The sequence below is a fragment of the Bombyx mori genome, chromosome 28, assembly GCF_030269925.1.
Source record: "Bombyx mori chromosome 28, ASM3026992v2".
NCBI classification, from domain to species: domain Eukaryota; kingdom Metazoa; phylum Arthropoda; class Insecta; order Lepidoptera; family Bombycidae; genus Bombyx; species Bombyx mori.
Window position 1 is genome coordinate 3313141 of NC_085134.1, and position 14069 is coordinate 3327209.

General features: G+C 39.0%; 1 protein-coding gene across 2 annotated transcripts in view; it reads right to left on the reverse strand.

Annotated features, from left to right (window-relative positions):
- LOC101743290 (uncharacterized) overlaps positions 1-14069 on the reverse strand; it is a 90123-nt gene that overhangs the window by 13732 nt on the left and 62322 nt on the right. For both annotated transcript variants that reach the window (XM_038021068.2, NM_001309604.1), the window contains 7 exon segments: positions 10529-10715; positions 7995-8185; positions 7292-7537; positions 5160-5396; positions 4123-4455; positions 3059-3224; positions 512-1442 (listed from right to left, as the gene is read on the reverse strand). In XM_038021068.2, coding sequence (XP_037876996.1) covers positions 512-1442; positions 3059-3224; positions 4123-4455; positions 5160-5396; positions 7292-7537; positions 7995-8185; positions 10529-10715 — 2291 coding nt within the window.

Consider the following 14069-nt stretch of genomic DNA (forward strand, 5'->3'; position numbering starts at 1 on the left):
AGTTAACATGAGGTGATCCACTGACTTGTTCGTCCAGGTGGAGTTTTGTGAAACAGCATAATATTCTATTTAGAAGTCAAGCTTGCAGAAGTAGAAGTCTTATAAGAAGGGGTCGTCCATGACATTGTTAATGCATATTCATAGACTGCCAAAAGTGCAACTAAATCTTTGATCAAACTTACAGCAGGGCGCATTTACTTAACTAGCTACTAACTACCTAACTACTTAACTAGCGCGTAACTTCCTGGGATCATACAAAAAGTCCACTGAAAAAAATCTCAGTAAACGACCACCATTTTACTCAGATTATATTTCATCACATATCATCTCATCTCATTTCATGTAATTTCATCCCAGTTGATTAATATTTCAAATTAATCATCTTCATTTCATTTCACTCCATATTATCATTTTTCATTAAAAAAAAAAGAATATAAATTAAAATAAGACACGACATAAAGGTCTTAGTTACCAGGTCATAAAATCTCTTTAAAAAATTAGTATAACTTACTTGTCCATTTCATGACCAAACGTCGAAACGTAGTTGAAATACGGCGAATCCGTCAATTCCTGGGTGCGATTGTAAAAGAAGTCCATCAGACTCTTCCACACCGTGAAAACGAACGACTCGCTGTAATGCAGGATCTTGAAGAACAGCGGCTCAATAGACTTTAGCAGTTCGTGCCAATATTTGGTCAAACGATTGGTCGCGTTCACCCAAGTCTCCTCCCAATACTCCAACAATTTCATGTGGAGGTCCCTGATGAAGTTATCGTACTGTAATATCATGGCTTCGAGTCGCTCCGACACCAGTTCCATAAAATCTGCCTCCAGAGCCTTGTTCACGGACTCCAAGAAATTCGCGTAGGCGTGTTTTATAGTGTCGACCACGTATGTCAGACTCTGCTTGATGGACTGACTGGTGTTGCCCATCATCCCCCACATGTCGTTAACTATGCCGGGCAGACTCTCCAAGTGATTCCTTATGGCCATCTCGTCTAGCACGTAGTAAGTAAACTCGACTATGTCTTTCACGTAAAAATCATTTTTACTGTAGGATTCGTTTAAGAATGTTTCAAAGTCGTCTAAATCGTCTTTGATCACTTGCAGGTCGTCTAAGTCGTGCAAGAAATCACCGATCCTAGGTCTGGCGTCTGCCCATATGGCTTTGAGCGCCAAGTGAGCTTCCATGGGCGCTTCTTTCAGTATGACCAGACTGTCGTTTATTTGGCCGTATAAAAGCTTCAACGTGGAGACCGCTTGAGCTTTGACTTCGCTGAAGATCTGCGGCCGCCACACCAGCGAGCTGGTCAAAAGTCGGGAGTGGTTGAGGCGGATGTACGAAGCCAGGTCTACGGTTGTGACGTCATCGAAGTCGCGCCACGCGTCTAGTTTCGCTGATCTCGTGTTTACAATGTTACCAACTAGATGGTACGATATATCTGGAAAATATATTTTTAAATGACGTTCATTTATCATTGAAGCCGTCGTAGCTTAAAGGATAAGACGTCCGGTGCATTCGTGTTGAAGCGATGCAACGGTGTTCGAATCCCGCAGGCGGGTACCAATTTTTCTAATGAAATACGTACTCCACAAATGTTCACGATTGACTTCCACGGTGAAGGAATAACATCGTGTAATAAAAATAAAACCCGCAAATTTACAATTTGCGTAATTACTGGTGTTAGGACCTCTTTTGAGTCTGCACGGGTTGGTACCACCACCCTGCCTGTTTCTGCTGTGAAGCAGTAATGCGTTTCGGTTTGAAGAGTGAGGCAGCCGTTGTAACTATATTGAGACCTTAGAACTTATATCTCGAGGTGGGTGGCGCATTTACGTTGTAGATGTCTATGGGCTCCAGTAACCACTTAGCATCAGGTGGGCTGTGAGCTCGTCCATACATCTAAGCAATAAATAAAAAAAACAGCCGTTGTAACTATACTGAGACCTTAGAACTCATATCTCAAGGTGGGTGGCGCATTTACGTTGTAGATGTCAATGGGCTGGAGTGAGACAATCGGCCTATCTTCAACATTAGCTACAGTGCCCGGCAATAAATATTGCACATCGATATTTGAGTAGAAGCGATCGGCTAATATCAGCTTCGTAGAGAACTGTCTCTGTCGCACACTGCCGATGTTACGTTCAAGTGTGACAGCGTGCGGTCGGACTGTTAGCGCACCGTGCTCTTTCCACAGGTTGATTTTTATCACTTGCTACTGTACTTTAAAATTTATAGTATCTTTACGATTTTATATTGAGAACACATTTAATATTTAACAAAAAAATTATTTTATTATTAACTAGCTGACCCGACAGACTCCGTAGTGCCTCAATCGAGAAATAAAAGACCTAAGCTTTTGTATAAAATAAACAAAAGGAATCCGTCCGACGGGGGACAAATCAAAGGGAAAACAAAACTGTTATTTTTAATTAATTCAGAGGATTTTCATATTTATCTACCTTTTAAACCTTCTCTGGACTTTCACAAATAATTCAAGACCAAAATTAGTCAAATCGGTCCAGCCTTTCTCGAGTTTTAGCGAGACTAACGAACAGCAATTCATTTTTATATATATAGATGAAATCATTTTGGACGGATTATCAGCGTGATATGTTTCTGATATAATTTGTGCCCCATATCCCGAAGTCGCAATTTTGAGACGAGATCGCAAGACGCACCATCGTCGTGACGTCATAAGTAGGTAGGACAAAATTGAACTTTTTTTTGGTTAGACATTAATAGGTTTGATAGCTGCTTCTTTGTTTGGACATTGTCAATGACATAGACATTTTATTGGTGGTTGGATTTCTTGTGAGTCTGCACGGGCAGGTATCACCACCCTGCTTATTTCTGCCGTGAAGCAGTAATGCGTTTCGGTTTGAAGGTTGGGGCAGCCGTTGTAACTATACTGAGACCTGAGAACTCATATCTCAGAGTGGGTTGCAGATTTAGGTAGATGTCTATGGGCTCCGGCAACCACTTAACACTATGGGTGGGCTGTGAGCTCGTCCACCCATCTAAGCCATAAAAAAAAACATAGGCCTGTAATCTTACCGTCAGTACTATTCAGATGGGCGACCAAGGACTTGTCTTTCATTGAGAGCACGGCCAAACCGGTGTCGTTGCCGGTGGTGCGATGTATGAACGACTTTATCGTGTAGTCCGGATACGTGAGGTCCCAAGTGCCGTTCACTCTGTAGAAGTACGTCTCGTTGGTGCGCTGCAATAAAGTTCAATATCGTTTGTTGTTAGGGTTGTGACTTGGAGGGGAAAAAATCGATAGTTAAACAATCGATTTTTCGATGTTTAAAATAAATAGATTTGTAAAAAGTAGATTAACAAAAAAAAAACGATTTTTCTGACTAACTTTTTCTACTAATTTTAGTATTATTACACATTTTATCAAAATGTTAAGAAAGAAATGACTACCTATTAGTCTCATAACTAAAAAAACAGAAAACTTCCTTGAAGTTTAAGGAACACCTAAAAAAAGAGTAACTAATATAAGCGATTTATTACAAATCGATTTTTAATATTTAGAGGATAGATTATGAAAATCGATTATAACAAAAAATAAACGATTAATATAAAAATCCATTATTTTTCAGCACCTACGTTAGTCTTTATATCAACTTCGCAGTCTAAATGTGAATTAAATCAGATACTTTAGTTGGACTGTTATTTATTGTTCAGTTTGGAATCAATCAAACTAAAATATTTTTCTCAATAACAAGACATAATTTCCTAATAATATCCTTATATTCTATATACGATATATGTGTTATGTGAACCTACCTTTATGTAGACAAATAGAGCTAGTTTTATTTATTTATTTATTAAGTTGCACCAACAAAGTGATCATCAATACAAAACATTGACAAATTGACAAAAGTTCATGGCAGATGTCACCTCAATTATAGGTGCAATCGAATTAATTATAATTTATCGCTGTGATTTGAATATTTGTTTATGATTTGAGACTCGAATAAGGGCTGCTCGCCCCTTTTTAATGCGTTACCGGGCATACGACTCAGATAGCACCTCATTGATGCTCATAGACATCAGCAACGCCTGAGCCGCGGCCGAGCGCCTCCAATCTCCAGAAATACTTTACGAACCTCCCAATTGACGAAGCTCTTCGTGGTGTCCACCACGAGCTTGCTCTGCCTTATCTTCTCGTAATACAACGACTTCTGGAACCTGTAGTAGTTGTAGAAGTAATACCACTTGCTGTGTATGTTCACGTCGGACTTCATGTCCAGGTCTAGGTACGTGGAGGGGTGCGTGCAGGTCAGCGCGAATGAGTAATCGCGTATCGGACCATTCGAGTTATCGGTTAGAATCGATTTTAATTTTAGATATTCGCTCTCTATGTCCGAGTATTGCAGCTCTAGCGACACGTTCGACATCACCGCTGGCGTGCTCGAGTACTGAGCTTTCAAGTTCACGTCCTGTGGAAGAAAAAAGCTCATGTCACTGTTTGTTTGTAATCGGTGTGATAATATTGATTAGAGCCAATACACATTATGAGATAACGTAGGTCTGTTTCGTGACTGGAATAGATGGTACTGCTAGAATATAAAATACCATCCCTTTTTTTTGTTTTTGTAAACTTAAATTGATAAATTTTAATTTTTTTTGTTCATTTTCTACTTATATGTGATTTTGATGGTGGAAACTTTTTTGTTTTTTTGAAGTGAAACTTCTAATTCGACTTCCAACAAGGTTGCGTTAAACATTTAATGCTACCATATTAGAAAGAGACAGAGCGAGAGTGAATGCGTGACACTCAAACGTACGCGCGTAGTATACCTGCTACAGGCCAGCGCGAGCGTTAGCAATGAGTAGCTCCAATATCTAAATGAAGTGTTTAAAAAAATATGTTTATTTATTTTTTTATCTATAATTTAAAATATATACAATATGAATGTTGAAGATGTCGCATCTCTACTATAAGAGCAATCTGATTTAAGGATGAAAAAAGAAGAAAAACACAATACTACACATCTAAAAAGAAGTTTCACTTCATTCACGTGTACCAAGTTTCACGCGCACCGTTTTTTGTGTATTACAATTTTTTTTAAATATATTATATGTTTGTTTTGTACTGTTGGTTTTCGAATAAATAATAAATAAATGAAAGAGAAGAGCTTACCTTCCTGAACGAAGGATGCGATAGTATCAAATCGATGTTATGCATGTTCCCCTCTTTTATGGGGGGGTTCTCCCACCTGCCTCTCAATTCGGCTGTTTTGTTCTCGGCTTTCACGTCCCAGTTCAGCTGTGCTTTACCATCGAGCAGGGTGTCTTGCAAGTTGTATACCGCTACCAGATTGAAGGTCCGCAATGGATAGTAAACATTCATCACGAGTTGCTGCGATTCGGTGTCCGCCTAAAAAATCAATGTTAACCATTAAAATCAACAAAATTGGTATTTTTGAAGTGAAAACTTCTTTAGCATCATGATGATGAAACGAAAGAGTGGCAGTAAAAAGAGACAGACACATAAGATTTAATGTGGGAGAAAATGAGATAGGAAGCATTGTAAAGTGTTTCTTATATTTGTGGCTCTCTTTGTGCTCTGCTTCGTACCTAATATTCGTACTTAATACATTCTGAATAATTCTATTTAATATAGTATACGAATAAAATGTAAAATAATTAACAAACTTTGTATCACTATGATCATTACTAAAAGCTACAATTGAGTCGTCTATTATCAAAGGTGGCAATCTGTGCATTTGGACAAAAAAATGTTATTGATATGTCAATACAGATTGATTTGAATATAATCGTCTCCTTCAAAGAATACGGTTCAAAACCTGCATTAAATGAAGGTTAATACTTAACCTGTTATTTGTCTAAGATGTCGTTCAGAAGAGTTTTGTGACTGCCAATGGAATACAAAGTCAATAATTCGTTTTTCTGATTTACCAATAATTGTCCAAAAGTCACATTGCCGGCTTTGATAATAGTCGACTCAATTATCCTTTTCCCGAAATTTTACATTCGTCTCATTAACTTGAAGCCAAATTTTTTTGAATGATTCACTTCTACCACGTGTGAATTGCACACATGATTTTTTTATATTGGCCTTTTCTCTTTGGTATTTCAATGAGGTAATAATAGTAATGGTTGTTGTTGGAGTAAATAAATTTCACTACGAATTGGCGCGCTTTTGTTGAAATTCACTTGCGCTTTATAATTATTATTTTTTTGCATAATTGCTTCCCGCAGTCCACAGACTAATAAACTTGAGATCTTATTGCATGTGGCCTAATGGATAAGACGTCTGGTGCATTCTTATGGAACGATGCGACAGATACCGATTTTTTTAAAATACGTACTTAACGAATGTTCACAAATGACTTCCACGGTGAAGGAGTTATGCTATTGATAATTAAGAAGGATGGTGGTATCCACCCTTGTGGGGTCTAAGATGGGCATCGACCAGTCTTTACACAAATATATTTTTTGCAGTTTTAATTTTTACAGTTTGTAGGCAGACAAGCATACGGCCCACCTGATGGTGACTGGTTACCGTTGCCCATGGACTTCAGCAATGCCAGGGGTAGAGCCAAGCCGCTGCCTCTGTGCAGGATTCGAACGCCGGTATCGCCGCATCGTTCGATACTATTACACCGGGCGTTTTATCTTTTAGGCTAGGACGACTCTAATATTATTTACTTCTATGTCAAGTCACGCGACAAACTTTCTCCGAAATAGATATGGCAATATTTAGTGCATAGCTTCGTTCCATTACGTCTAACCTTAACTACTTATTAATCTATCGCTAAATGTGAATAGAATCGATTTGTCAAAACCACTAGCGCCATCTACCGGAGTTTGAAAGTACAATGAAATTTTACACGTGAAGTACCGTTGACAGCTGAAACTTCTATAGGCATTATTATACGGACTAGTGGTCCCCCAGTAGTCGAAATTCGACTATAATCAATTGAATTAATAGAGAAATATTCATAAAGTCAAATAATATTTAATCTATTCTCAATTTGACCACAGACGTCAAGAACAAGTTTGGCAATAAATAAATAGTATGCATGCGTGTGTGCGTCAAATACATGGTAGTGTGTGTAATGTTTTTTTATTGATTTAATGTATTTTTTAAGCATAATTTAAAAAAATATTAACATGCTGCACTACTTCTCTATATTCTCTATAAGTGTGAGAAATTTCATACTCCTCCGTCCGCGCAATTTTCGTAAAAAGGGATACAAAGTTTTTCCTTCACGTATTATTATACGGATAAATGAAAACATCACGTACCGTCGTCATATTAGTGACGTGGATGTCATAGTTGATCCAGTAGTCTTCGATCCATTTAATCTTGCTGCCCTGCTTGAGCTCCTTGTCGAAGGCCTCGTAGTGGTTGTCGAAGGTCCAGGTGCGGGTGCCGTGGACGGCGGTGAGCCTCAGGTCCTTGCCCGTGTCGTACGTGAGCACGTCCAGCTTCCCGGTCACGTTGAACTTGGTCGCGTTGTGCAGGTGGAACACGGTCGCTTGCTTCACGTCCTGCGGATTAAGTTACGTTATGGTAGCTTCGGCAGTTAAGTTTAGGAGAGAGATTCGGCTGTGCTTTTTTATTTTATTTATTTTTTATTGCTTAGATAGGTGGACGAGGCTCACGGTCCATCTGATGTTAAGGAGTTACTGGAATACATCGTAGCTCGGGTGATAGGACCTCTTGTGAGTCCACGCGGGTAGGTACCACCACGCACCACGGGTGGGTGGCGCATTTACGTTGTAGATGTCTATGGGTTCCAGTAACCACTTAACACCAGGTGGGCTGTGAGCCTGTGAACCTACCAGTCAATTTCTTCAAGGTTGTTCGTTCGGTCTTTTCTTGCACGCGTTCCAAATACTCTAGAATTCGTTTGAGATATATAAATTTATTTATTTTTTTGCCTTTAAACTAAAAACAATAACAAGAAGCACGAATTTAACAGCTTTGTAATTATATATAACGTACAACTTTCCCGGTTTCGTCGTATTCGTGTATGTACTTAACGCCGACCGGCGTGTGTACGTTTTCGACCTCTATGTCCGTCGTGGCAAGGTCCAAATTCCTTTCGCTTTTACTGAGGATTTGTTTGAAGGAGCCCTTCACGAACCGATCCCCGTCCAGATCGACGGTCGCGTTACCGTTACTAGACTTGTCTCCTGTAAATATTCATTAGTGTACTAAGAACCTGGCCATAATGTGATTTGATTTTTTTAAGGGATTTTATGACCTGGTAACTAAGACCTTTAAGTCATGTCTTATTATAATTTATATTCTTATTTTTATGAAATTGATAATATGGAGTGAAATGAAATGAAGATGATTAATTTGAGACATTAATCAACTGGGATGAAATGAAATGAAATTATATGGTAGGAGTGGGTGATATAAATCGTATATATTTTCAATATCTATATATCGCAGCAATATCGTTGAATCCGATATCGCCCCGCATGAAATCTATATATCGATATCAGCCGATACACGATATTGCTCGATGTGATGCGCATCGGCATATCGTACCGATTCGTGAATCGAAATCTATATAACGATATCAGCCGATACACGATATTGCTCGATGTGATGCGCATCGGCATATCGTACCGATTCGTGAATATCAGCAATATTCGTTTGGTTCGTATCGAATCGGCCAGAGTGAGTGAGCGCACGATAGGGCTATCATGTGATGAATGAAACAGAAACAGGCATTATCCATACAATTGTAAACCTTATATTTAAGTCCATATGTCTGTAGATTATTCTTAGCGTATCAGCAGGATACAATTTAGGAAAGAAGTTTCAACTTTCGACCCTAACTTGAATGCAGTATAGCCTATTTGCATCGTTGAATTTAATTTCACGCGCTTTGACCTTGAACTAGAATTTTTGGACAAGTGTTTATAAATACTTAAAAGTTTTTTTGTGTTTGATTTTTAAAGTACACATTTTTCTATTTTTAGTTGAATCCAAATAATTAAGTTTATTTCTTGTTGTGTTATATGAGTTGTGTTTGTATTAAACTTTTGAAATCTACACTCTTTTGGTATATTTTGTAATTTTAAATTAAGACACAAAATACTAAAAACTGAAAATAATGTAGCCAGTCCTAGCCTGAAAATAATGTAGCCAGCCTGGTAAAAGCCTGAAGGAAAGTTTTTTTGATATTTTTATTTTCATGTTCTTTTTATTACTTTAAAATCATATTATAAATTGGTATCAGAAAACCAACCGTATAACGTTGACTTAAATCTATATTATATATATTATATACTACGATATTATATCAGCGTATCGTTTCAAATCTCAAATATCATGAATCGAGAACATCTACTAGCATTCATCAATATATATATTTTTTTTTTAAGTAATTTCATGACCTGGTAACTAAGACCTTTAGGTCAAGTCTTATTTAAATTTTAATGATACGTAACTTTTTTAAATGATAATGATATTATGAAATGAAATGAAGTTGATTATTATGAAACATGTCATGAAGTGAAATGAAAACGAAATGAAATGACATGAAATGAGATGATATGGGATAAAATATAATCTCAGTAAAATGGTGGTCATTTACTAAGATTTTTTCAGTGGACTTTTTGAAGGATCCCGAGAAGCTACGTCCAGTGGCTTTGTTTCATTTTCCCACATTTGTGCACTTTCACAGATATTAAACAGTTAATAAACCACCATTATTACACATTTAAACCAGAAGAAACACTAAATAGACAAAATAAAACAAATCACACAACTTCACTCCTCGCGTTCCCGCCAAAAAGTCTCCATCAATATATAGATTCAGAAAATATATAGATTCAATATCCGATATTGATACTCGATATATAGATACGATTCGATACGCGGCAAAACCGATATTACCCACTCCTATTATATGGGATGAAATATAATTTCAGTAAAATGATGGTCATTTACTGAGATTTTTTCAGTGGACTTTTTGGAGGATCCCGGCAAGTTACGTCCAGTGGCTTTGTTTCATTTTCTCTAATTTGTGCACTTTCACAGATATTAAGCAGTTAATAAACCACCGTTATTACAAATAACACAAGAAACACTAAATAGACAAAATAAAATAAATCACAAAACTCCTCGCGTTCCCGCCAAAAAGTAAATGCGATTTGAAATTTTTTATTAAGTACAGATTAACCCTGCGTCATCGTACATACTAGTCTGTCATAATATATGTCGAACCTGAACACACAATTAATGTAATACTATCAAATGTAACTATCATCTAACATTCTATTGGTGTACTAAGCCAAGAAAATGATAAGACACTGCTTTAAAAGTAGAGACTTAAAAACGCACAGTTATGTAAGAAAAGAACAAAAAAGAACTAATTTTCGTAAAAAAATTAGTCTTATGATTTAGGGTACGAGAGCTGTAAACAATACAATGCAATAGTATAAGATCTGTAATCTATAAGAAGACACGAAATGCACACATTTATCATTGACTTTGAGGCGTTTTACGTCCGTACGCACCTTGCAGATAATAATACTCGGTGTTGACCAAGTGCTGGGTGCTGAGCGGAACGGACAGAGCTATTTGTCCGGTCTGCTTGAACCCGCCCGCGTCCTTCGAGTACTGGTGGGTCGTGTTCACGGACGCTGTCTTGTTCGGCCAATACAAGTTCACTTTGTTGTCGGAATGCTCCTCAATATTGTTGATCTGTGAACGAAATTGTTGCAATTGATGTTGCGAGGTTAGAAGATTGGGGCGTGTTGTGAGTCCATATGGGTCGGTACGACAACACGAGCAGTTTCTGCCGTGAAGCAGTAATGCGTTTGGAGGATGTAAAGTAAAAACGGAGACTTAGAACCCATATCTCAAGGTCGTAAGTTCGTGTACCCATTTTAGCAATAATAAAAGGGTATTATGTGTTCCGTTTGACGTCCGAAGTCCATTATGAGAGAGTACATCGTATGATTTCCACTGCAGGTCGCTAAATTTGACTACTTCCGTTTCCTAAGTCCCGCCTACAGCGCCCTCTATAACGTCTGGAACCGAACCAACAAGCAAAGACAAGCCGCCATATTTGTCATTGTTGCGTCGTTTTTTCCCACGTGCAGTCGTTAATATTTAAAAAAAAAGTTAATAGTTTAAAATGTTATAAGCAACTTTCGAGATTTAAAGTAGAAAGTTTGTTTCAAACAAGTGTTATGATTATATTCCGTTTCGTGAAACCTCCAAGGCTCTACAATGAGTGACGAGGTCATCGCGCCTTTTCAAAGTAAAACTTAAGTGAGGATAGTTCTTCGACTTCTTGGGATATTTCTTCGGGTTCGTCGGAAAATAAAGACGAGGGACCAGCAAGAAAACTTCGAAAGCGTGACTGGTCACGAGATCTGAATAAAAGGTTTGACTTACTGTCTCAATAATGGGTGAGTCATGTGAATAATATTTTGACTTCGAATCATGCTATTGCTGGTCGTGCACCAGTGGTCCCGCCTTTACACTTACAAATACCAACATCTTATAATAATAAAGTGTCTGATCTGGTTTCAATTTCCAATCGAAATTCGACAACGACGAACAGTTTTTACGTCCGCTACCAGACCGTCCGTTACCAGAAGCGGGTAGGTTTTGAGATTTGAGCGTTTCTATAAAAGAACCAGATATGCAAAGATTTGACTAGCCGACATGGAACGCGGTGCGCTACTCAGAGGTTAAATAAAAAAAAATAAAAAATGCAATGTTGTTTTGCTGCGTTATCTAATGCTATCTTGGCACAGAACGAATGCGTTATACTGCCATACAAACCTTGCCGACTGGTCAAATTCAGCGGATGTTCAGCTTAATACTTCCGCCATTTACGAAAAGTTGAAACCGCTATTCGGTAACGATTTCGCCTATAAAAGTTTCTAACGATATCCTTCAAATAATTTTCGGTAAGCGAGCCGAGGTTATACGATAGCGTCGTAGATACCTCATAAAGAAATTAAAGGATAGATATATCAGGGAAGATATAGAGAAAATATCTTCTCCTTGTGATTATATGTTTAACCCCAACTTATTATTGGGATATATACAGAAAATTGGTGGTATTGATAAATTACAAAAGCGGCACCATCTGCTACTCGCATCCGACCTGCATCGCCGGAACCCTCGGCTTGTACTGCCAATGCAAAGCCATGTCGAGCTAGGCCACATTCCAATACATCTAAAGAGGCCGAAAACAGATATTCTGAGCGATGTTATCCAAATAATTCCTCATTAAGAAAAACGGGGGGAGGGGGGAACAAGTACAAAGTGGAACGAAAATCAGGAAATAAAAATAAATTACTCAACAGCATTTTCAGGCGGATGTCTATAAGACTATATCGAAACATCTGGACTCGATCCACCAAACGTAATATTGAAATTAATAATAACTTGATGTCAATCAAAATCCAAAATTTAATTCAATAGAGTTTTAGAACCCGCACCCCCGACACCGTCTTTCATATTTCCTCTTTTCATACTTCCCAAGACCAATAAAAAATCGAACAATTTTCAACCTCAAGGCATTGAACAAGTACATGAAACAGTCGTTTTCACCTTTTCCACCATCAACGAGTTCCTAAGTTTTATAACAGATTGGAATGTCAAACTGGATCTGAGCCAGGCCTATTATCATCCATCAATGAGGTTTCTCGGGATCAGTTATCAGGGTCGTCTACTTCAGATGATATGTCTGCCATTCGCTGCACCACCGCGGATTTTTGCTTCAGTGACAAACTGAATAGCCGAAATACTTCGCCAGAAGGGTCTGCGACTAGTGGTTATCTGCTTGTACACCAGGGTAGAACACCTCCCGCCATCGGAGCAAAGCTCATCCATATTATCTGGAACCGCTGCGTTTATTGACAGTGCGTTTCCAGAGGTCTTTTTTGCCACGTACCATCTGGCTATGGAATGAGCTCCCTCCACGGTGTTTCCCGAGCTCTATGACATGTCCTTCTTCAAACGAGGCTTGTGGAGAGAATTAAGCAGTAGGCAGCGGCTTAGCTCTGCCCCTGGCGTTGCTGAAGTCCATGGGCGACTGTTACTATTCACCTTCAGGTGGGCCGTATGCTCGTCTGCCTACAAGGGCAAAAGACTTGTTGAAATCTCAAGTAACTATACTGAGACCTTAGAACTCATATCTCAAGGTGGGTGGCGGCATTTTCGCTGTAGATGTCTATGGCCTCCAGTAACCACTTAACACCAGGTAAGCTGTGAACTCGTCCACCCATCTAAGCAACCGGTTATGACACTGACGAGCTTGATAGACTTTCTGGGAATCGTATGGGACACCAAATCCAAGACAAAGTCCCTGCCCAAGAATTTGCTCGTGCGATTTGCTGCCGGCGGTTGGAACCTAAAGCAGGCGCAAAGCCTCTTAGGATATCTCAACTTTGCGACTTTCATCACCCACCGGGGAAAGTTGCTTTGCCGAGTCCTTGCAGTACCACAGCAACAAGCTCTGGAGGTATCCTCATTTACCAAAGCAGTATTCGGACGAGGTATGTACAGAGCTGGATTGTTGGTTAGAGAAAGTCAGTCAGAGCACACCAATTCATCCACAGAGAATGGCCACGAACCACGTCATCACCGACGCGTCGGACATTCAGTGGGGAGCCCTTGTAAACAACAGAACAGAATTTTCCTACATAAAGAACGCGGGAGGAACCCGGTCACGACAATTGCTAGATCTGACTGGAAAATTGCTTAACTTAATAGACCACCTCAAAGTTGTACTTTTCCCTCACCACCTACCGGGATTGTACAACACTGAAGCCGACCACCTCTTACGCAATCGCGGCGGCTTGGAGTGGTATCTCACAGAAAAAGCAACCACTAGGCTATTCAGCCTGTGGGGAACTTGTTCGCGTCTCGGACCGCTCATGGGTAACAAACTATGTTACTCAAGACTTATTGAAACTCGTGGTAGGACCTCTTGTGAGTCCGTGCGAGTAGGTATTTTGCTCTGAAGCAGTAGTGCGTCTCTGTTTGAAGGGTGGGGCAGTCGTTGTAACTATACTTGAGACCTTAGATCTTATA